The 21,918-nt window shown below is 41.8% G+C and overlaps 3 protein-coding genes across 3 annotated transcripts; 1 reads left to right on the forward strand and 2 right to left on the reverse strand.

Annotated features, from left to right (window-relative positions):
• Positions 1–366: 366 nt before the first annotated feature.
• Positions 367–3,283, reverse strand: LOC134802286 (LSM12 homolog A-like). The gene is made up of 3 exons (XM_063774865.1): positions 2,836–3,283; positions 1,569–1,706; positions 367–524 (listed from the first exon to the last, which is right to left on the reverse strand). The coding sequence occupies exons 1-3, from the start codon at positions 3,136–3,138 to the stop codon at positions 408–410; spliced, it is 558 nt and encodes a 185-aa protein (XP_063630935.1). The 5' UTR covers positions 3,139–3,283; the 3' UTR covers positions 367–407.
• Positions 3,284–3,507: 224 nt separating this feature from the next.
• Positions 3,508–4,644, forward strand: LOC134802431 (RNA-binding protein 48). The gene is made up of 2 exons (XM_063775092.1): positions 3,508–3,676; positions 3,864–4,644. The coding sequence occupies exons 1-2, from the start codon at positions 3,566–3,568 to the stop codon at positions 4,632–4,634; spliced, it is 882 nt and encodes a 293-aa protein (XP_063631162.1). The 5' UTR covers positions 3,508–3,565; the 3' UTR covers positions 4,635–4,644.
• Positions 4,645–4,816: 172 nt separating this feature from the next.
• Positions 4,817–21,725, reverse strand: LOC134802497 (tubulin beta chain-like). The gene is made up of 12 exons (XM_063775175.1): positions 21,414–21,725; positions 13,986–14,097; positions 12,586–12,711; positions 11,776–11,877; positions 11,173–11,300; positions 9,484–9,651; positions 9,028–9,142; positions 8,506–8,576; positions 7,920–8,059; positions 7,376–7,535; positions 6,597–6,698; positions 4,817–5,957 (listed from the first exon to the last, which is right to left on the reverse strand). The coding sequence occupies exons 1-12, from the start codon at positions 21,468–21,470 to the stop codon at positions 5,883–5,885; spliced, it is 1,356 nt and encodes a 451-aa protein (XP_063631245.1). The 5' UTR covers positions 21,471–21,725; the 3' UTR covers positions 4,817–5,882.
• Between the last annotated feature and the right edge of the window lie 193 nt (positions 21,726–21,918).

The following is a 21,918-nucleotide window of genomic DNA, read 5'->3' on the forward strand; positions in this document are numbered from 1 at the left end:
GTGTGTTTTTAGTTTTAAGATATATTTTGTAATAATATGTATGCTAGTTTTAAGGTATTTATCTATGGGCCAATAGTTGCCTGAAAATAAATATTTTCATTCATTTTCATTCATTCATTCATTTATTGTTAAGAGAATAAGAGTGTGTCAAGGTAATTGTGAACACCTCGCCCGCTTAGTAACTTCTGCTGCTAACTGTACAAGTGAAAAAATGTTCACACTAAAACGAATGGACATTTTAGGACATCTTTTTTTAATGGTAGGATCTTTAATGCTTACGATTCTGAGTAGAATGAGCCCAAGTATGTCCAGATTTCTAAGAATCCGGTTTCCTGTATTTTTTTTATGGTCATTACCGTTTACCGAACAGTTAGACATTTTGACAGGTTTGTGTGGGGTGTGGGGTACTATTGCGGCGCGGGCTGCGCGGTGGGCGGGTGCTCGCGGTCGCTCCAGTGGCGCTCCACGAACTTGCGGATGTAGTTGTAGGGCTTCGACTCCGGCTCGCCTGCCACGTTCTCCACCTGCACGTCAAATATTGGGAATGTTAGCTACATCGGAGATAAAAATAGAATATACAGTAGAATCCGTTTATTATGACTCCGATTATACTGACCAACCGCTTACTATGACGTAATTAGTAATTACTGTGCGAAGTTTGGTTTTCATATAAAATTCTTTGTGACAAATTCAGATAAGATGACTTCGCTTATAGTGACAAATCGCTTACTATGACCTAAAAATCCTATTTCCATGAAATTATGTCCGTATAACCATACTGACACATTCGCTGGTTTTCGCGGCTGTCACCGTGTCTTTCCCTGCGAGGATGTTTGGTGCGTTCGTGGCGTGTAAGGTATTTTAGTTTTGATTCTCAGTGACAAGTTGATATTTGTTACAAGTTTAATAAAACTCATTTCTCACAAAGGAATTAGAGCTTAATTTGGAAAATATAACAAAAATAAGAAGTTGTACAACTATGTTTTATATGACATCCGCTTAGTATGACGAGTTTGTCACTTCCCTTCGATGCCATTATAAGCGGATTCTACTGTAATTAAATAGAAACCGTTTTATATTACTGTCACTGTTTTTTTATATTGTTGTGTGTTGACGATTCTTATTGGAAGTATTATTAGTATTTTGTTTGTGAATGTATATTTTGGATTTGTAAGTATTTACCTACTTATTCTTTCTAATTTTGTTGACAATCCTTACTGGAGCTATAATATTATTTCATTAGTAGAGCCTGTTTGGAAAGAGAAGAGTCGTGGAATGTATTGGGCCCCATACATTCCACGACTCTTCTCTCTCTGCACAGACTCTATTGTTATTATTTTCATTTTTATTTTATTTTGACGATCATCATTGAAATTCTTATATTTTTGACATCAATGCAAACTTATTGTGTAATCGTCTTTCATGAAAGAAATCATCTATTGTTTATTTATAGTGTAGGAGGCATATGAGCAGACAAATCGCCTGATGGGAAGTGATTAACGTCACCGATAGACACCCGGCCTTTAAGATGGGAATACGCTCATATTATACATATAGGGTATACATACCTTGTAAGGAGGTGAGATGGTGACTTCGTTGTAGACGCGGATGTTCTGGCCGGCCCACGAGACGTCGTCGATGACCCGCGCGATGGCCAGGAACAGCCGCTGACCCTCGGGGTCTAGGCATGCTGATAGTGCTGATACCTGGAAACATACAAATTTTTCATCTCTCTTACTGGGCATTGTGTATCTTTGAAACTTGAAAGTGATATGTATGACCATGTATTGTAGATGTAGTGGGAATTATATACCACTTTTAGTCTATGCTGTCATGCGTTGTTTCATTTACTACACTTTCCAAGTATATATATTTTTTTTACAATAAGAAATAAAATGGTTTCTAAACGAATTTGGTGTTCGATTTTCATTCTAATGTTAAGTCAATAACATAATCTTTTTAAATATAAACCTCAAGATTAAAGCTCTTTTCTTTCTTTATTTTATGGAGCACCATACCTAAAGGGTCCTTATGTCCATAACTCCACAGATTTATTTATTTTACCCATATCGCACAAAATGCAACTTACAAATAGTGCATTTAATGTCAATTTCAATTCTAGGTTGTTAATCGTTTTAAAGATATGTTTCATGATATTTATTTAGAAATTTAAATCAGGCAACCAGTCCCATATTACAAATACCTTACACTCTCACATACATATGTATTTTATAAACTTAAAACACTATGTTATGTGTGAATAATTAAGTTTTAGTTGGTTACATTTGATATGATTATACAAAAAGCAATACAATACAACAAAAATCCTCTTTATTGAACAACTACAGGATAAAAAAGCAACTTAAGGGTGAGCTTTACTTCTGTCTTTGTCACATCCTTCAAGCATTTTAAGCAGTTAGTTTCATATGAAAAAATCAACTCTAAAATCTATGACCCTTACATGTGTCCACCAAAAAACAATGAAATATATATGGTCAATGTTATTATGAGGGGTAGCTAAAGTTAGATTATATTAACTTTACCTTTAAATCATTTTTTGTTATCTATATGACTAACAATCAAAAGTAGCACACAAAATTTACATCCATATTGCATCAGCTTGCCCTAAATGACAATACAAACTAGAAATTCATATTTTTCATACTTTTATGTCAGTGATAAATAGCTAGGACTGAAATAAACGGTCAGAGAGTCCAACAAAACTTTGAATTAGATTGTAATGTTATAAAAGTAGGCTATTGTCCAGACACATGCTTAAAGTGGACTTGACAAGTTCTGAAATAGAGTAATATGCAATAATAAGCCTGTACTCACTAGTCTTCTCTTATTCTCAATAGAATTTCGTACTCTAGTGTTAAGCCTGTGTAAATTAAGGCTCTGGGGAGCTTCCGGTACGGCGGTCACTTCTTTCTTGATTTGCACGTCACTGACTAACGATAAATTAACAATATTCACATCGTGGCGTTTAGGATTACCGCTGGATGACGGACATTTCAATATCAACATCTTCGTTTGAGGATCGAAAGCTAAAACCTCGCCTTCTATTTCTTGGTTGTAACATGTTCGCGTTGCTACTATACTGCCGATGGTAAAGCAGTCAGACACGACTGTTGACATATTGGAGAGTTGTTTTTGGGGTCTACGTTATATAAACCGGTGGCATGCAGCTCAATGGCTTCTAATAAAGCAATTATGTAAGTTCAACGTGTTCAAATGTTTTGTTGGGGCGACGATACGTCGGCCATTGAAATTTTTGAAGTTTCTTTTCTTTTGCGTTTTGTTGTTGCACAGCATTGAAGTAACGCGTTTTGTGACCTAAATATAATTAAAATGTCAGTAGAATGGCCTTTTTTACAAGTGGCTCGAACAGACTAGTGTTGCCAGTGCTCTAAAGAACTAATTCTACCATTTTTATGTTTGGTACATTTGGCTTGTCAAGTTGTCAACTTGCCCAACTTGGTATTCCTGTCAATGTCATGAGCAAGTAAATAAAAACAGTAAAGAAAAATATATTTCGTTTCGGTTTTTGACTGATTATTACGAAATGTTGGAAGAGAATAGTGATGATAAAATTATTCTGCCTCACCACGAGCAGCAGCAGCTGTGTACAACGCGGCTGCCCTACCGCCAAGGCCGCAAACTTACTGCTGTTAAGGTTAGTTTTAAAATTTGTTTTTAAGGCTAATTTATCCAATTATAAAGCGTTTTATTATACTTTTTAGACAATAATTTAAAAATAGTGACTTTTTTATCAATTTAAGTGATTCTTCAACATTTATGACAGAAAATACACATATCTGGGTCTCTCAGAAATCTTACATTCTTCTTTCTTTTTGCCACAGGTTTATACTATCAACAGCGAATCTAACCACCTCCTAATATTCGGTGTCCCGTCCCTCAATCTGCGACAAGAAGCCAAGGCCCTATTTCAGAAATTTGGCAGGTTAAAATCATTTAATTTGGCAAAGGATTACAAAAGTGAACAGTTTACGGAGACCTACCATGCTGTTTTCGAGAAAATACAGTCTGCTAGGATAGCTAAGAGAATGTTAGACACTAAAAACTTCTATGGAGGTTCATTGCATGTAACTTATGCTCCAGAATTAGAAGATTTAGATGAAACAAGAATTAAATTGTTGCAAAGAAAACATGATGTTTTAACTCGGCTGAGAAACTTGCAGAATGAACTAGATACAATTGTCAAAAAAGTTGAAATTGAGCCAGAAGTTGAACAAATTGTGCCAAAACTAAATATGGGTGAAACTAATGTGATTTCTCAAGATGGTTCAATTAGGAAACGAAAACTTAAAGAATATGTTGAAGAGAAAAGATATAAACCATGTTTTATTACTAATGAAGTTAAAACAATAGAAGTAGAGGTAATTAAAAGTCCTTCTAATTTTGTAGATAGACTTCCAAAAGTAACCGTAGAAAGGCCTCATACATTTGATACAGCAGATAAAAACATAGAAATAGTAGACTGTACTTCCACAGATGTAGAAACTATTACAAATGTGAATGAACATGACAACATGAAGGATGGTGTTAAAATTTATAAAATACCAGAAAAACCTTTAAATAAAATCAAATTTAATGTAAATAAAAAGAGTTAGAATTAAATAATGCTTTTATTTCAACTGGGTGTAAACATTAATAAATAGTAACAAAAACGAATAAAAAATTATCTATACTGTTATAAGAAATCAGAATTATTGTCTTCAGTCAGCAGCAGAAGTGGCTAAGCGAGCAAGGTGTCCAAAATGTTCTGAACACAGTCGTAACAAAACATAGTGTCCTTGGTCTTAACAAAAAACTTGTGGTCAAAACATTTTTTTAAAACCTCATCTTCTTAGCTACTTCTGCTATTGACTGTTGATTTAATGATTTATCAAATTATTGTTACATTTGCTGTATTTAATTTAGTAAAACTAGAAAACTTATTGTTAAACAGATTTTTTTACATATTTTAAACTATGTGTGTATGAGTATAGATAAATCATCAATACATTCTGTCCAAATTATAAAAACTATGCATATTTGTCAACACTTGATAAAACTTCATAACAAAAAGAAGCAAAATCTTCATAGGAATGATTACATATAATGGACTTAAAAAAATTATCAATATCTCAATGAATAACCAACAAATTATAATTTTGCATAACAATAGTTCTTGTTCTTACACTCTAATGTAACAGCAACTAGTCAGTTCACATTTTACAACCATAAGGATGTTTGTACGTATTTCTATAATCATAAGCTTGTTGTTCAATCTTTATTATATAAATATTTGTTACACTCTGGATACAATTGTATCACTAATATCCACAGTAATATGCTTCGTGATCCTTCTATATTCGCAACAAAAACGTATTGACTTTTGTAAGTTTTGTAATAACTTATTTGCTTGTGTGACTATGGACAATATGATTAAAGTGGGCGACCGTCCAGTGGCGCCCTCATTAGGAGGATTGTGGTTTCTAATAAATCAATTCATTTCTGTATTATTCAGTATATTAAAGTTGTCGACTTGTTGTCCTACTTATTCCCCAATTTTATATTACTTACTTTTGACTTCATCACCTAATCGGAAAAAATTGGCCACCATTTGCCGTTTACATGATGAAGCAAAATAACCTATGTGGCAAAGACAAAAAGTCGGGGAATCAGTAGGACTACAACTTTAATATACTGATTACAGAAATGGAATATTATAATAAGGGAGATTGTGTTCACTAGATTATTATAAAAGGGTGCCACTGGACGGTCTGCAGTTTCTTAAGTGAGATTGGGTAGTGCCGCTACCAAACTCGCCCAGAGTGTAGCAAATAATATGTGTGTCAAGGGAAGTTGACTAGGTTTTAACCTTCCTCAGGATACTCGTCTCCGGCCATCTCTTCTTGTTCATCGAATTCTCCATCTTCTACTCCCACCTCCTGAAATGTCATTATTATATTAGAAATTTAGACAATGCCCAAAATCTGGGAGACCGAGCTTTGTTCGGAAAACATATTAAAACTCAAAAATGCGCGTTTTCCCAGAGATAAAACCTATCTCGACCGATTTTTCGCCTCCGAAAACCCCCATATACATAGCATATTTCATCGAAATCGTTAGAGCCGGTTACTAGATCCTCGAAATATATAAATAAATATATATATACTAGCCACCCGCCACGGCTTCGCACGGGTTATCAAATTGTTACACACCTAAACCTTCCTCAAGAATCACTCTATAGATAGGTGAAAACCGCATGAAAATCCGTTCAGTTGTTTTTGAGTTTAACGCGAACATACAAACACACAAACAGACAGACGCGGCGGGGGGCTTTGTTTTATAAGGTGTAGTGATGCAAGAATTGCTCGTTTAAAGTATTAGTACAATCGTGATATTATAATAGTAGAGAGCCACACCACCTAGGCAGTTTTCTGTGTTGAGATCTTTTCAGTCGAGTACCGTGTTTAGGCCACGAAGTGTGCTGAGTGGCCTAAGTAAGGTAGATTGAAGAGGTTAGGGTATAAAATATTTTTTTCTGCTCGATCCTTAGCAATGAAGTAACGAGAAAGAAGACTCACCTCATACTGCTGGTATTCGGACACCAGGTCGTTCATGTTGCTCTCGGCCTCCGTGAACTCCATCTCGTCCATGCCCTCGCCGGTGTACCAGTGGAGGAACGCCTGCGAATGTAGATAAGAACGTTCATAGAGGTGCTATGTCACGGGTAAGCTTACGTCAATGTGTAACCTCAAAAGACCCACTACCTCACTATAATGTTTTCACCTCAGCAGCTCGAACAAGGGTACTTTGCTTCTTAAAAACAGTGAGCAAAATGCGATTTTGCTCACTGAGTCATTTTGTCTCACTCAGTGAGCAAAATCGCATTTTGCTCACTGAGTTGTCTCACTCAGTGAGCAAAATGCGATTTTGCTCACTGAGTGAGACAAAATGACATTCAAGTGACCTTTATAGTCAAATGTCATTTCAACATGCGGGGTCTAATACAAGTTCGATATACTTGGGTTCTATTATCTCTGTCCCTCTAGGTATGTTCTCACTGCTTAGGGTGAAAAATTTTGTGTACTACACGAGATCAAAGTTATTTACATCTCGTGCGCTTTTGAATCCCTTACTACGCTCAAGATTCTAAATTAGATTCACTCGCTACGCTCGTGAATCTATTATAGAATCTTTCGCTTGCACGGGACTCAAAATAAGCACTCGAAGAAATATCAAACTTTGATCTCTTGTTGTACAAATAACTATTTCCTATTTTTAGTAGTAGTGTAAGCGGGGGGCTCGTGGCTCGTCTCGCGCTCGCCTGGCTCGCGTGAGCAAGTTTGTGTTAATACATCACCTTGCGCCGGAACATGACGGTGAACTGCTCCGAGATTCGCTTGAAGATCTCCTGTATAGCGGTGGAGTTGCCGACGAAGGTGGCGGCCATCTTGACGCCGCGCGGGGGTACGTCGCACACCGCCACCTTCACGTTGTTGGGGATCCATTCCACGAAGTAACTGGGGACGAATGGTACTTAATCAGGTAATACTAATTGATGATGGCTACTTTTCTGACTGGGGAAGAACATGTTTCGAGTGGCTAAAATCAGTGGGGAGACACTCCTGACTTCGGGCAAACTCGGCTCCGTTCGGCTCAGCATTGCTCCGAGCAATTATTAGGTGTCAATTACTTGATGTCCCTTTGCGTGCACGGCCAGAGATAAAATTACTTGAATTTTGACAACCCTAAATAGCCGAAAGGGATATAAATAAGAATCTCATAGCATGATTCGTCCCTGAATCGCCGTCAAACTTTCGGTTTTGTAGGAAGTGTCCTTTCTGTACTAGATTTATTCTGTAATAATACCTCCCTCTGATTTTTTGTTTTACCCCTCCACTTACCTAGAATTTTTATCCTGCACAGTGAGCATCTGCTCGTCGACTTCCTTCATGGACATGCGGCCGCGGAAGATGGCGGCCACGGTGAGGTAGCGGCCGTGCCGCGGGTCGCACGCCGTCATCATGTTGCCAGGGCTGAACATCTATCAAAACAATTATACTTAAGTAATAAGCTAGTGGAAAGCGGTGGTGGGCGAGGGGATATGACGTCAGACTTTCGATCCGGAGGTCGCGGGTGCAAACCCTGGCTCGTACCAATGAGTTTTTCGGAACTTACGTACGAAATATCATTTGATATTTACCACTAGCTTTTCGGTGAAGGAAAACATCGTGAGGAAACCTGCATACATCTACGAAGAAATTCAAAGGTGTATGTGAAGTCCCCAATCCGCATTGTATGGGCTAGCGTGGGGACTATAGCCCAAGCCCTCTCGCGCATGAGAGGAGGCCTGTGCCCAGCAGTGGGACGTATATAAGCTGAAATATTATTATTATATTTTAATAAGCGAGACCTCACACCACACTCCTTGATCATTTGGATATCACGTTGACATATGGGAATTATAATTGTTTGGTTTTAGAATACTACCTGTTGCGTTAATTCTGGTACTGTGAGAGCTCTGTAGCCTTGGCTGTTTCTGGCGGTCAGTGGAGCGAACCCTGGAAAATGAGTTATTAAGTGGCCTTTTAACAGTTAGCTATTAGATATTACATTTTTCGTTCTAATAGATTACTGAACTGACAGGCTGTCGAGGAAAACGTGAGTAAACCGGACTAATCCCAATATTCCCAATAAAGCCTTCCCCTTTAGAATCGAAGGTATGGCCAGTCACATTCGTAAAAATTTGTAATTTAAACTATAGTGTCTGTGCCAATGCCAATTCTTGTGATAACGTTGACAAGACCCCAGGCTATCCAAGTGAGCCGTGGCAAAATGCTAGGAAAACGCTAGGAAGATGAAATTACTGAAGACCGAAATTCGAAAATTGCGGGCATCTTTCTCTGACACAAATTGCGCATTAATTGGAGTAATAGAGAAAGGTTTGCGAACTTCGGTGTTCGCGGTAGGCCCTCTGGTGACAGTTACAAAATCACTCATCAATGGACTCACCAGGCATGAAGAAGTGCAGGCGGGGGAACGGCACCATGTTGACTGCCAACTTGCGGAGATCCGCGTTGAGCTGCCCGGGGAACCGGAGGCATGTTGTCACTCCGGACATCGTTAGCTACCGGGGAAAATGATCATTTTGTGAGACGGATTTTAGACTACTGATTCTGATCAAGATGATGCAATGGCACAAAAGAAGTGTTGTGGGAAGTAATGGTGCAGTTAAGCTACGTCGATTCTTCGGTCCGTTCTTTCTTATTCCATATCAAAAACTGACTGTTGCATGGCAACTTATCATACTTTGATTCGGTACGACGCAGTGAAAGTCCACCCTAAATATCATATACCAAAGTAAAGATTTTCAATTACAAATTTCAAGAGAGAGATTCTCGAAAAATAAGAAGACTCAGGAGTAAGACTAAGCTAGGACATTATGTGGAAATTGACGCTCCTACATACCGAAACAAGATGGTTCAGATCTCCATACGTAGGCTCCGAGAGCCTCAGAGTCCTGAAGCAGATATCGTAGAGCGCTTCGTTGTCGATGCAGAAGGTCTCGTCCGTGTTCTCTACCAGCTGGTGCACGGAGAGGGTGGCGTTGTAGGGCTCTACTACCGTGTCGGACACCTGCACAAAAGAAGACATTGTTAGAAGATAGTTTAGCAAGAAAAATACCGACTTCATAGAACATGTTCTATGAAGTCGGAGTGTGTGCGGAAAGAGCCGAAAGAGTAGAGTCGTAGAATGTATTGGTTCCCATATATTCCACGACTCTTTTCCTTTCCGCACAGGTTCTACATCTCATAACAAGTGGCGTAGCTAGGCGTGGGCGAAGTGGGCCGTCGCTCACGGCCTCGCGCCCCAAGGGGGTCTTCGCGCGAGGCCCCTTCGGGCACAGAATAAAAAGGGCCTCGCAGATGCGACTTCGCCCACGGCTAGATTAGTTCACGCTACGCCACTGCTTGTCGGGGAAGAGTTCCATTCTGGTCTCCTTGCGCATCTCCCTGGGGAGCTGCGTGCCGAGGCCGGAGCCCGTGCCTCCAGGGAGTGTCAGCTGAAGCCCTGGACAAGTGGGGCTCCACTCACTGTACCTTAGGTGAAGGCATGACGCTGAAGGTGTTGACGATGCGGTCGGGGTACTCCTCGCGTAGCTTGCTGAGCAGCAACGTTCCGAGGCCGGAGCCCGTGCCTCCAGGGAGTGTTAGCTGGAGCCCTGGACACGTGGGGCTCCACTCACTGTACCTTGGGTGAGGGCATCACGCTGAAGGTGTTGACGATGCGGTCGGGGTACTCCTCGCGTAGCTTGCTGAGCAGCAACGTGCCGAGGCCGGAGCCCGTGCCTCCAGGGAGTGTTAGCTGGAGCCCTGGACACGTGGGGCTCCACTCACTGTACCTTGGGTGAGGGCATCACGCTGAAGGTGTTGACGATGCGGTCGGGGTACTCCTCGCGTAGCTTGCTGAGCAGCAACGTGCCGAGGCCGGAGCCCGTGCCTCCAGGGAGTGTTAGCTGGAGCCATGGACACGTGGGGCTCCACTCACTGTACCTTGGGTGAGGGCATCACGCTGAAGGTGTTGACGATGCGGTCGGGGTACTCCTCGCGTAGCTTGCTGAGCAGCAACGTGCCGAGGCCGGAGCCCGTGCCTCCAGGGAGTGTTAGCTGGAGCCCTGGACACGTGGGGCTCCACTCACTGTACCTTGGGTGAGGGCATCACGCTGAAGGTGTTGACGATGCGGTCGGGGTACTCCTCCCGCAGCTTGCTGAGCAGCAACGTGCCGAGGCCGGAGCCCGTGCCTCCAGGGAGTGTCAGCTGAAGCCCTGGACACGTGGGGCTCCACTCACTGTACCTTGGGTGAGGGCATCACGCTGAAGGTGTTGACGATGCGGTCGGAGTACTCCTCGCGTAGCTTGCTGAGCAGCAACGTGCCGAGGCCGGAGCCCGTGCCTCCAGGGAGTGTCAGCTGAAGCCCTGGACACGTGGGGCTCCACTCACTGTACCTTGGGTGAGGGCATCACGCTGAAGGTGTTGACGATGCGGTCGGGGTACTCCTCGCGTAGCTTGCTGAGCAGCAACGTGCCGAGGCCGGAGCCCGTGCCTCCAGGGAGTGTTAGCTGGAGCCCTGGACACGTGGGGCTCCACTCACTGTACCTTGGGTGAGGGCATCACGCTGAAGGTGTTGACGATGCGGTCGGGGTACTCCTCGCGTAGCTTGCTGAGCAGCAACGTGCCGAGGCCGGAGCCCGTGCCTCCGCCCAGGGAGTGCGTCAGCTGGAACCCTGGACATGACATAAAACAGTAGTAGCAAACACTATATTAGGCTCTGCGGTCGACCTAAATATCGCTAGTGGAACCAGACAGTATGCAAGCATGAGTTGCGTTCTCGCGCGCAACTCCATATATTAGCGCGACTTCAAGTATGTACTCGCGCGTGATGAGATCTACTCGCCCAAAATATCGGGGGAATATCGCACAAGACAGCTTAGGGCGACAGCGGCAACTCGTATAGGAGGCCAATACCTACGGAGTAAGTAAGTCGGTATTAAGGAGTGTGCGTGATGGTTTATTACAGCTAAAGTGATGTAATGTAACTCATCACTACCCCTCAAACCAACCAATCGATAATAAAAACCGGCCAAGAGCATGTCAGGCCATGCTCAGTTCCGTAGTTACCATTCCGTCACAATGGGCTACAGATGGAGCTATTTAGTATTTTGTTCTGTTTGTTATGTGTATTTTTGAATAGGTGCCTACCTTGAAGACAGTCGCAGCCTTCAGACTCCTTCCTGACGACGTCCATGACGGCGTCCACCAGCTCCGCGCCCTCGGTGTAGTGGCCTTTCGCCCAGTTGTTACCTGTGGAGACAATTTAGTATTTACTATAAAAAAGTTGGACCAATTATTATAACTGTGCATGGCCTTTGTAATGACAAAGTATGGCTATGGCTATGCCATCATAAATGTCAAATGTCCATGAAAATATGACATTTGTAAAGGCTGGATTCCACCAGTGTGCGACACAAGCATTTTTGTACTGCATATGCTTGTGCCGCACAGTGCCGCACACTGGTGGAATCCCGCCTTAATAACTGATCTTCTTAGCGGGGCGTAAAGAGGGGTGATAGCGTTACGGGGGAAACGAGATGGAGCACGAAAGTTCAGCAATGTCAGTAGTTGTGGACAATCTATTTTGTGGTTCACTAACTTGTACAAAAAAGTTGCATCCAAGAGCGCCCGTCGGTCTTCTAGGGAATCCATCTTGAAATATTGCAGTTTCCTTTGATAGGATATTGATCTTTTAGCCATAACACGTGCCTGAAAAGCTAAGTGACGAGTGAACCTTTTTTGAACACGTTCTAACCGTAATGAGTGAGTAGCGTAATGCACTATGACTCGTAACTCATCAGCCCCACTCTATAGCCGAAGACAAAGTAGTCAGGATGGTGTCACTGGCTCCAAGTTCACCAGGGCAGCCGCTCCGATATGTATAGCATGTATGACACTTTATTACTCGCACTGTATAACCGCGTGAGAAATTTATCTCATTCGCTGTGTCCAACTCACCAGCTCCGCTCTGGCCGAAGACGAAGTTGTCAGGACGGAACAGCTGGCCGTACGTGGAAGAGCGGATGGCGTCCATGGTGCCAGGCTCCAGGTCCACCAGGACGGCGCGGGGCACGAAGCGAGTTCCTGCAGATAAATGTTCCATCATCAATACCGATTTAGTAAGGGTGGGATTCCTGCTTAACAGTTCGACACCGATTGTCGTATGTGTGGCGAAGAGGAAGAGACAGTAAAAGTGACCTTTATGTGTGAATGTCACGCCCTCGCCAGACAAAGAATGAAGGACTTTGAAGCAGGATATCTGGCACCAAAGGACTTTAAAACGCTACCCATGAGCTCCATCATCCGACACATGGATGTGGTGAGAAAAGCTCTTGAGTAGTTGCCGGATCGTCTCTAGAGGGTAATTGCACAAAAAATTCCTATGGGTCGAAGTGTATCCGCAAGGGCCCCCGAAAACAATAAGATAAGGGTGGGATTCCACTTTTCCAATTTCTTTGTCCAATGTGCATTGCGTCGCACTCGTCTTAAGCAAAATGTGAGACGTAAAATACACATTGGATCAAGATATTTTACAGATGGAATACCAACCTAAGACGCACACAGGATGGACTATTAGCGAGCATGAAAAGAGGCGGACCAAGTTACTTTTGGATTATGCCTCTGCACGATTTCGGGCTACTTAGCTAGGTCTTGGAACCGGGCGTTGGGCTTTGGCGATGGTACCCTTCATCGCGATCTGACGCGAACTCCTCACAAATGTGCCTGTCGACGACAGAATCTTCACTTCATTAGACTTATTTTATTTTACACCTACCATCATCATAAGTGGTGGTGGCCGAGTGGATCTGACGTCCGACTTTCAATTCGGAGGTCGCGCGTTCAAATCCTGGCTCGTACCAGTGACTTTTTCGGAACTTATTATTTATACGGAATAGCATTCGATATTTACCAGTTAGTTTTACTCATTCTTAGTTTTATTTTAGTTTATAATTTGTGTTTTATCAATTTGTTAATATATATATAGAAATGATAGTTTTACCACTATCTAGCTTTTCGGCGAAGGAAAACATCGTGAGAAAACCTGCATAAGGTAAACGTACTAGTGCTCGACATGCTAATGCCCAATATATGACACCTTGCTGTCACCTCTATTGACAATGACTTAAGTTTCAAGATGACATGTACTGGGACCACGTCGAGCACCAGTACGTTTACCTTACATCTGCGAAGAAATTCAAAGGTGTATGTGAAGTCCCCAACCCGCATTGGGCCAGCGTGGGGACTATAGCCCAAACGAGAGGGTTTGGGCTATTAGTCCTTGAGAGGAGGCCTGCTTGAGAGGAGGCCAGTGCCCAGCAGTGGGACGTATCACGGCTAAATTATTTTTATACACCCACCATCAGCAGCCTCGTTGTAGTACACTTGTATACGCTCGAGCTGCAGGTCGCTGTCGCCGTGGTAGTGGCCGGTCGTGTCGATGCCGTGCTCGTCAGAGATTATCTCCCAGAACTGAAACGTGACGGACACAAGGCCATTTATTATTTATTTAATCTTATACCAAATAAAATACAATAAAACATCCAAAATAACATCAAGTAAGTAAGGTTACTAAGGTAAACGTACTGGTGCTCGACGCGGTCCCAGTACATGTCAACTTGAAACTTAAGTCATTATCAATAGAGGTGACAGCAAGGTGTCATGTCGAGCACTAGTACGTTTACCTTATGTCAATTGATGTCCAATGTCAGCCATTGAGCTAACCAGTGGCGTAGCGTGAACTAATCTAGCTACGCTACTGGAGCCAAGTGAAGGAGAATAGGCCTATACTACCGAGAATATCGAAATTCTTCAATGGGGTTGGCCGGTGGAAGTTTTTAGCAGATGGCGCCATCATAGCTTGCCCCGTCAATCCCTAGAATTGTGTCAAATTTTTGTTTTTTTAATACCCTGGATGCCAGGCTCTTTAAGCCAAATCTCATAGAAAAAGGGGCAAGCTATGATGGCGCCATCTAGGCAAACCTTTGACAGTTGCCAACCCTATTGGGAGCATCTTTCTATTTTACTCCAATAAGGCGTAATCAGAGTGACAGATCGAGTGACGTCCATAATGCCTAGAAATGTAATATAAACCGCTAAGTAGGTATTTGTAATGTACATATTCAAGAAACTTACCTATCCTCAATAACATAATAACATAACATAGTTACCTAGAGCGCACATTGCGTCATCACAGAGCTGAAAGATGTCACGATTTCACGTATGCCGTACGCAGGACAACTTACTTTATTTAATAGCGACGTATGTCCATTATAACAAGTTGTATTTACGCCATTTTAAAACGGGTTGTAGGTGTGAACAAGAGAGTTAAGGTCACATTTACTACTTAGTTTGTACTATTGTTTTCAAGGCGAAAGGCATTATTGGTATCTTGTTAAGAAAAAACATATTTTACTCGTGTATTTTTAAGTTGAATATTGTTATGGATATCGAGGTAATACATAATTTTACCTCAATACTATACCAAAACTGGGCCTACGCGAAACACTACGTACCACGTGTTGACTCTCTGTCGCACTTGTAAATTCGTACGTAAGTGTACGCTGTAGGCCCTCAGAACTCTAAAAGTTGTATCCTTCAAGTGGCATGCATATTCTGACCTCCACTGATGAACAGCTGCCAGACGCCTGGAGCCAATATAAAGATAGATAGGTTAAGATACTAGGTATAAAGCAGAATGCTTAAAAATAGTATACATAGCCATAAAATAATGTACAGTAAGTGTTTTTCAGCTTAAAATAAAATAGGTCGATTGCCACACGTGAATCACACTTGTCTAAATAATTATATACTTATTATCTACAACTTCTATAATGACGAAAGACACACTGTAAGATACTCGTATACTTATCTATTTTCAAATTTCAAAATTATTTATTTCATGTGATTTAGGTACACACATAGCAGTACACAACAATAAACAATAAACTTACAAGAATTACACATAAACACAACATATACACATTAAAATTGACACAAGATATACAGTGCTAGCCAAACTCTTAATTTTTGCTACCACTGTATCTATGCCGCGCGTTGCGTTGATATGTTTTTCTTCTTCTTCCTCGCGTTATCCCGGCATTATGCCACGGCTCATGGGAGCCTGGGGTCCGCTTGACAACTAAACCCAAGAATTGACGTAGGCACCAGTTTTTACGAAAGCGACTGCCATCTGGCTTTCCAACTAGGCATTATATTGGGATGAGTCCGGTTTCCTCACGATGTTTTTCCTCACCGAAAATCGTTGATATGTTTTTGTTTTAAATAAATAAATTTATAGTATACATTTTTACACAGATTTATGCACTTTCTTTTCCTTTGGCGATTGTCATCTTTGGCTAGGCCCCGTAGGCCCCCTCCCCTGTACCGCTGACTGTAGTTACTGGGTGTAAATGTAAATGCATTGAAAAGAATGGGAAGGTGCACGTTAAAAATGATTTATCTTTAGCTATAACTTGGGATCAATTAACCGCGCATGCTAATGAGCGCGCGTGTTTTGCTCGATTAGCATGCTTTCTCTTAGAAAGCTTTCAAGTTTCAATACACAACACAATTATTTCCCGACGATTCATAACACGTTTATCACGTGGTCAGTGGTGGGCAAAATACGGCCCGCGGGCCAGGTCCGGCCCGCAAAAGGGTTTGATCTGGCCCGCCGCCGGTCATTTGCAAAATGTAGGTATAATATGGCCAGCAATATAATAAAAATGCATTTTTGCTGTAAATCTGGCCCTCTGAAATTTCTTCAAGTTTTGGCCCCTCATGAAGAAAGTTTGCCCACCACTGTCCTAGGTGTTTCTTAGTAATCTTTTCATTAGAATTTTGCAAGATTTGCTTTTTCTGGACACAAATTATCTATATATGGAGGTGACACCTTTCATCGAGTTTGAAAATACTGTAGTAACCCGCTTTTTAATTTGATCACGTCATCCCGCCTAAAATACGACATTCTACAGGGGTCCCTGCAACCTGTTTTGATACATTTATTTATAAGAGGGGTGTTGTTACAACTGTTCGCTTAATCAATATGTATAGGTAGGTATAATATATGTGTCTGACTATGGTCTAACTATGGTATCATGGCTTCCAAACGGATAAATCCATTTGAATGCGGTTTTTGTAAGGATTAAATTTTTTGGTACGCAAAATTCTGTACAAAATAACCAATTTTCATTATATGTATGTAGTTACAAAAGTGTAATTGTTTACTTACGAACGTGACTGCGTGTGATTTAACTAATAGGTACATTGAACGGATAACCTTTGCTACATTTTGTTACGCATGCATAATAAATTAAATACGATACGCATGAGATGCATAATGAACACCGTAGTTCCCGATAGGTACCGTAAAATGGGGTGAGTAGGTGCAAAACTGACATTCAAACCACAATAACATTTTATTTTTACATATGCAAACTGAATGATGTATATATAATAAGTGTTCCGGACGTTTGAATTTTACTTTTTATTTTATTTTTGGTAGTTCCATTTCATAACTTTGACGATAAACAGGATATCCCACCTGACCCCGTCGTCCCTCGTATTTGAGGTGAGTTGAGTTTTCATATTGCCGTGTGGTGCCGGCCTATAGAATAGCACCAACCCAATTCTTCCCGTGGGTGTCGTAAAAGGCGACTAAGGGAAATATAACCGGGGGGTGGGCAGCAGCGCCCCCTGCAGAACAATTACTGAACTGCGATCCCCAACCCGCATGCCCAGCGTGGGGATTACGGGCATTACCCCCAAATGAAAAGACACGCCAAACGAAAATGGCCCCCAGTTCCCGGCCGCCTCGCTATTCCTGGCCATGGCAGCGGCCACGGTAACGGCGGGGCAAGGGGTGCTAAGAATCCCCGGGCTACATTAGGCTGCCATTCATTACAAAATTTGACCCTGGCTACGTTTAACGGACGCACTCTGAGGCTTGACCACCATCTAGCGCAGTTGGAAGTGGAGTTAGAGAACATTAAATGGCATGTTCTAGGGTTATGTGAAGTCCGTAGAGAGGAGGAGGACACCGTAACCCTAGACTCGGGCCACCTTCTCTACTTTCGCGAGGGTGACAAAACATCCCAGGGTGGTGTAGGTTTCCTCGTCAATAAGGCCCTCTCTAACAACGTTGAAGAAATCTCCAGTGTGTCGACCAGGGTAGCGTACCTGATCCTTCGGCTGTCGAAGCGCTACAGCATGAAGGTAATTCAGGTTTACGCACCGACCTCGGCACACTCGGATGATGAAGTGGAGGATATGTACGAACACATATCCAAAGCCTTGCACAACACCACTAAATCATAAATCATAAATCATAAATTATTCCCCACCAATAAATCAATAAATAATAATCATAAATTATTATTATTTATTAATTATTAAGGCCCACTTCAATGTTGTTATGGGGGACTTTAACGGCAAGGTGGGAACCCAGACTGGCAACGAATCCCGGATAGGCCCACATGGTTACGGAGTTAGGAATCACAGGGGGCAAATGCTTGTCAACTTCCTTGAGAAAGAGGGACTGTTCTTAATGAACTCCTTCTTTAAGAAACAGCCTCAAAGGAAGTGGACATGGCAAAGCCCCGACACTGTGACTAAAAATGAGATCGACTTCATCATAACGGATAGCAGGCACATATTCAGAGATGTCTCAGTGATCAACAGGTTCAATACCGGATCTGATCACCGACTCCTCCGAGGCTCTCTGAATATCAACTTGAAGCTTGAAAGAAACCGTCTGATGAAGTCCACGCTCCGCCCTAACCCAATCCAAATCATGGCGGGTACTGAGAAGTTCCAGCAGCTTCTCAGGGATAGATTTGTTGCCTTGGAACCCACCGATGACGCTGACGAAACCCTACATAATCTGGTAGAAACTCTGAGGGATGAGGGCGTCAAATTCTGCGGAACGCAGCGGACTGGCAAGAAATCCAAACTCTCGGCTGAGACCCTCGGATTGATGACAAAAAGACGGGAAACTACCCAAGCGACTTCGTCGGAGAGGTCAGACCTGAACAAGCGAATAGCGAAGATGGTACGGCGCGACCTTCGGAGCTCCAACACACGCCTCATTAAAGAGGCGATAGAGCGAAACCGAGGGTCCAAAGTATTCACTCAGCAGCTTGGCAGGAGCCACCTGATGAAGCTTAAAACGCGCGACGGGAGGACCGTATTGTCGAAACCGGAGATCTCCGCCGAGATTGAGGATTTCTATGGCCGATTATACGCTGCACATGCCCCTCATTCCCGACGAGACGACCACGATTCCAGAGCCACCATGACACGCCACTACACCGACGAACTGCCAGACATCAGCCAAGACGAGATCGTGTTAGCTCTGAGGCAGCTTAAAAATGGAAAAGCCCCCGGTGAGGACGGAATAACATCAGAGCTTTTGAAAGCTGGAGGAGCCCCTGTTATACAGGAATTACAGAACCTCTTCAACGCCGTCCTTCACAGTGGGGGAACTCCAAAGGCGTGGAGCGGGAGTTTGGTGGTGCTCTTTTTTAAGAAGGGGGACAAAACCCTCCTTAAAAATTACAGACCCATCTCGCTCCTGAGTCACGTCTATAAGCTGTTCTCACGAGTGGTCACGAACCGTCTCGCTAGGAGACTCGACGGTAAGGGTTAAATAAGAAAATTACCTTTATAGCCCTTAACTCTTGTGTATGTCTACAGAAAAGTCGCGAACACAGTTTTGTTTTTGACCCGAGCACTTTTTGAGGTGGGGAAAAAATGATAAACTCGGGACAGCGTAACGCGTAACGCGTAAGGCGTCTCTCCTCTCTTTCTACCGCACGGCGAAAATGTATGCCTGAGCCTGCTGTTTCATGTAGGCGGCGCAGGGCGCTTGCGTGACTTATGTCATGTGTGACGGACAATGTTATTCACCAAAGAACTTTAGTCATAACGTATCATAATCAGGTCAATTATTTAAAACTGGACTTTTATATTAAGCAATAAAGCTCAATGTTCTAATCTTGTTCGGGCTGAAATACGAGGATCTCACAGTTACATTCTAACTTTATATCACTCCAATATAATTCAATAATTCAATAAAGTCTCATCTTGATGAAATCGCTAATAAAAGTGAACTCTAGTACTGGTGAATAAAACTCAAAATATCATGACCAAATATATTTAGATGCGAGGTCTGCAAGGTAACTTTACAATTTCTATTCGAATTTTAAACAATTAACGCTACAAATTTAAGTTCACTGGCCAGCAATTTCGGAACTAAAGTTTTTCAATAGAAAGGAGGATGGGTCAATTATACATAGTGCTGCAAACATTTTGGACTAGTTATTGAGTTTTCACTTCTGTCGGTACTCCCGGAGTGCAACCCGTTGTTTTTTTTTATTATGAGTATTATAATAGCTCCATTTTAAATTGGAATACATTATTTTTGTACCAGTAGCCTTAAAATCCCATCTCACCCCCCTTTCATCCCTTCTCTCCCCATTCATTACCCAACTCTCCCCGCGAACCCTACTCACCCCATTTTACGGTACTTAATTATCTATCTATCTGTGGTAATATCATTGGTATTTTTTTCAATGACTGCACGTGCAACGGTTGAGTAGGTTTTTATGTAAACCGTATGGTGCCGTAAGCAAATAATATTTGCTTACTAATTGCATAAAAATATTATAATTACTTAAACAATAATCAACCTTGTTTTTTTTATTAGTACGGTTCAATATCGCTCTGTATTTGTGGTAGTAATTATTATTATTATTATATTGTTTAATACACTAGCAGCTGAAAGCTGATGCGTGTATATCACTGCACTTGTTTTTTTAACGATTAGTGTTCATTTTCCTGTATTTCGATTATAATCTGACGCGGATGATACGATCTAGGTAGGTATTTTATACCAAGTCGGTGGCAAACAAGCAAACGACCCGGCAGAAGATAAGCGGTTACCGTATCAGAGGTCCAGGCGTGTCCGATACGCGTTGCAGACCCTTATATAAGAATCTGTATGCCCCTTTTTTGAAGTTAGGTGTATTCGGCTAATTCCAAATACCTACTTCAGAATGTCGGTTAATCCGAAAATTACCCTTAACTCCATCAAATTAGATTTCATTCCGACAATTTTCAGTATTCGGAATTACCCGAATACACTACCCCATAATAAATATATTTTATTATGGGATAGTGCATGTATTCGGGCATACACTATCCCATACCATACTATATATGTCTAAACCACTAAGCGCAACATGCACCAAAACTCACTAACCCGGGGTTAAACGGTTAAACCTAACGGGGGGTTAACACCCAGTGTCAAATTGTACTGGTAGCCATGATAACTCTGGTTTAACCCGTTAACCCCGGGTTAGTGAATGGTGCAAGTGGCCCTAAACCAGTTAACTACATCTTAGTTATTCCGCTTTAACATCGGCAACACGCATGTGACACCTTAGGAGTTAAAAGCACCCATTAGATACAGGGTCCGCTCACCATCATATCAAGTGGACCGTTCGCTTGTTTGCCATCATAAATGTCATAACATAATACCTAATATACCTAATTAAAAACTTAAATCTACGTAACATTAAAAAAAAATGTTTCCGGGATTCTCACAGCGACATTACAATTTCCTACATTCAGTCGTTACGTGACTACTAATTAAAATTTATGATTTCCACTCGACAAGTCATGCCTAGGTGTTACGAGAGAGCCGGCTATCGCCAATAAAAATAGATTTCTCACCACTGGAAATAAACGACCCAATTTCATTAAAATAGGTATTTTATTCAACAAACCTTCGATCCGATTTGATTGCCGCACTGGCCGGCTTGCAGGTGCACTATCTCGCGCATTTTTATTTATATTTCACTATAAATTACCCAAAACGACGTTCTACGTCGAAATTAGAAAAAGTACTATTTTTGGCGCGAAAACACGTGGGTGAACTTGTAGTTTGGTTAGTTACTTTATTATTTAATCCGTTATTATATCCACTTATGTAAGGCACATGGCTTTGAACAATTATTTACACATTTTACGCGACTTGAGTTTAGTTTTGCAGTAGTAAATGAGAAAGTTAGAATCGATGAATGATCGTCGCTTGGGACGCCATCTAGTGAAAACTTTCAATTCTTTCAAACATGTTGAGAGTTGAGATTAGTTTCGAAAACTTCTTATTTATTTAGTCATTATCAATGTGAATATTTTATGAATTTTTAACTTAAAATAAGACACAAATATTAGTAATATACTAAATTTCCTACAAAGCATTCGCAAATTCGCTAAAGTTCGGAAGTTTGA

This window comes from Cydia splendana, chromosome 24 (genome assembly GCF_910591565.1).
Source record: "Cydia splendana chromosome 24, ilCydSple1.2, whole genome shotgun sequence".
NCBI classification, from domain to species: Eukaryota; Metazoa; Arthropoda; class Insecta; order Lepidoptera; family Tortricidae; genus Cydia; species Cydia splendana.

Coding starts and splice junctions, on each gene's coding strand:
- LOC134802286 (XM_063774865.1), bottom strand. CDS start 3,138: ATGTCAACAGTCGTGTCTGACTGCTTTACCATCGGCAGTATAGTAGCA. Junction 1,707..2,835: donor TTGAGAATAAGAGAAGACTA/GTGAGTACAGGC, acceptor GTATGTTTCCAG/GTATCAGCACTATCAGCATG. Junction 525..1,568: donor CCATCTCACCTCCTTACAAG/GTATGTATACCC, acceptor TTTGACGTGCAG/GTGGAGAACGTGGCAGGCGA.
- LOC134802431 (XM_063775092.1), top strand. CDS start 3,566: ATGTTGGAAGAGAATAGTGATGATAAAATTATTCTGCCTCACCACGAG. Junction 3,677..3,863: donor GCAAACTTACTGCTGTTAAG/GTTAGTTTTAAA, acceptor TTTTTGCCACAG/GTTTATACTATCAACAGCGA.
- LOC134802497 (XM_063775175.1), bottom strand. CDS start 21,470: ATGCGCGAGATAGTGCACCTGCAAGCCGGCCAGTGCGGCAATCAAATC. Junction 9,143..9,483: donor ATCTGAACCATCTTGTTTCG/GTATGTAGGAGC, acceptor TTTCCCCGGTAG/CTAACGATGTCCGGAGTGAC. Junction 7,536..7,919: donor GTGCAGGATAAAAATTCTAG/GTAAGTGGAGGG, acceptor ATTCGTCCCCAG/TTACTTCGTGGAATGGATCC.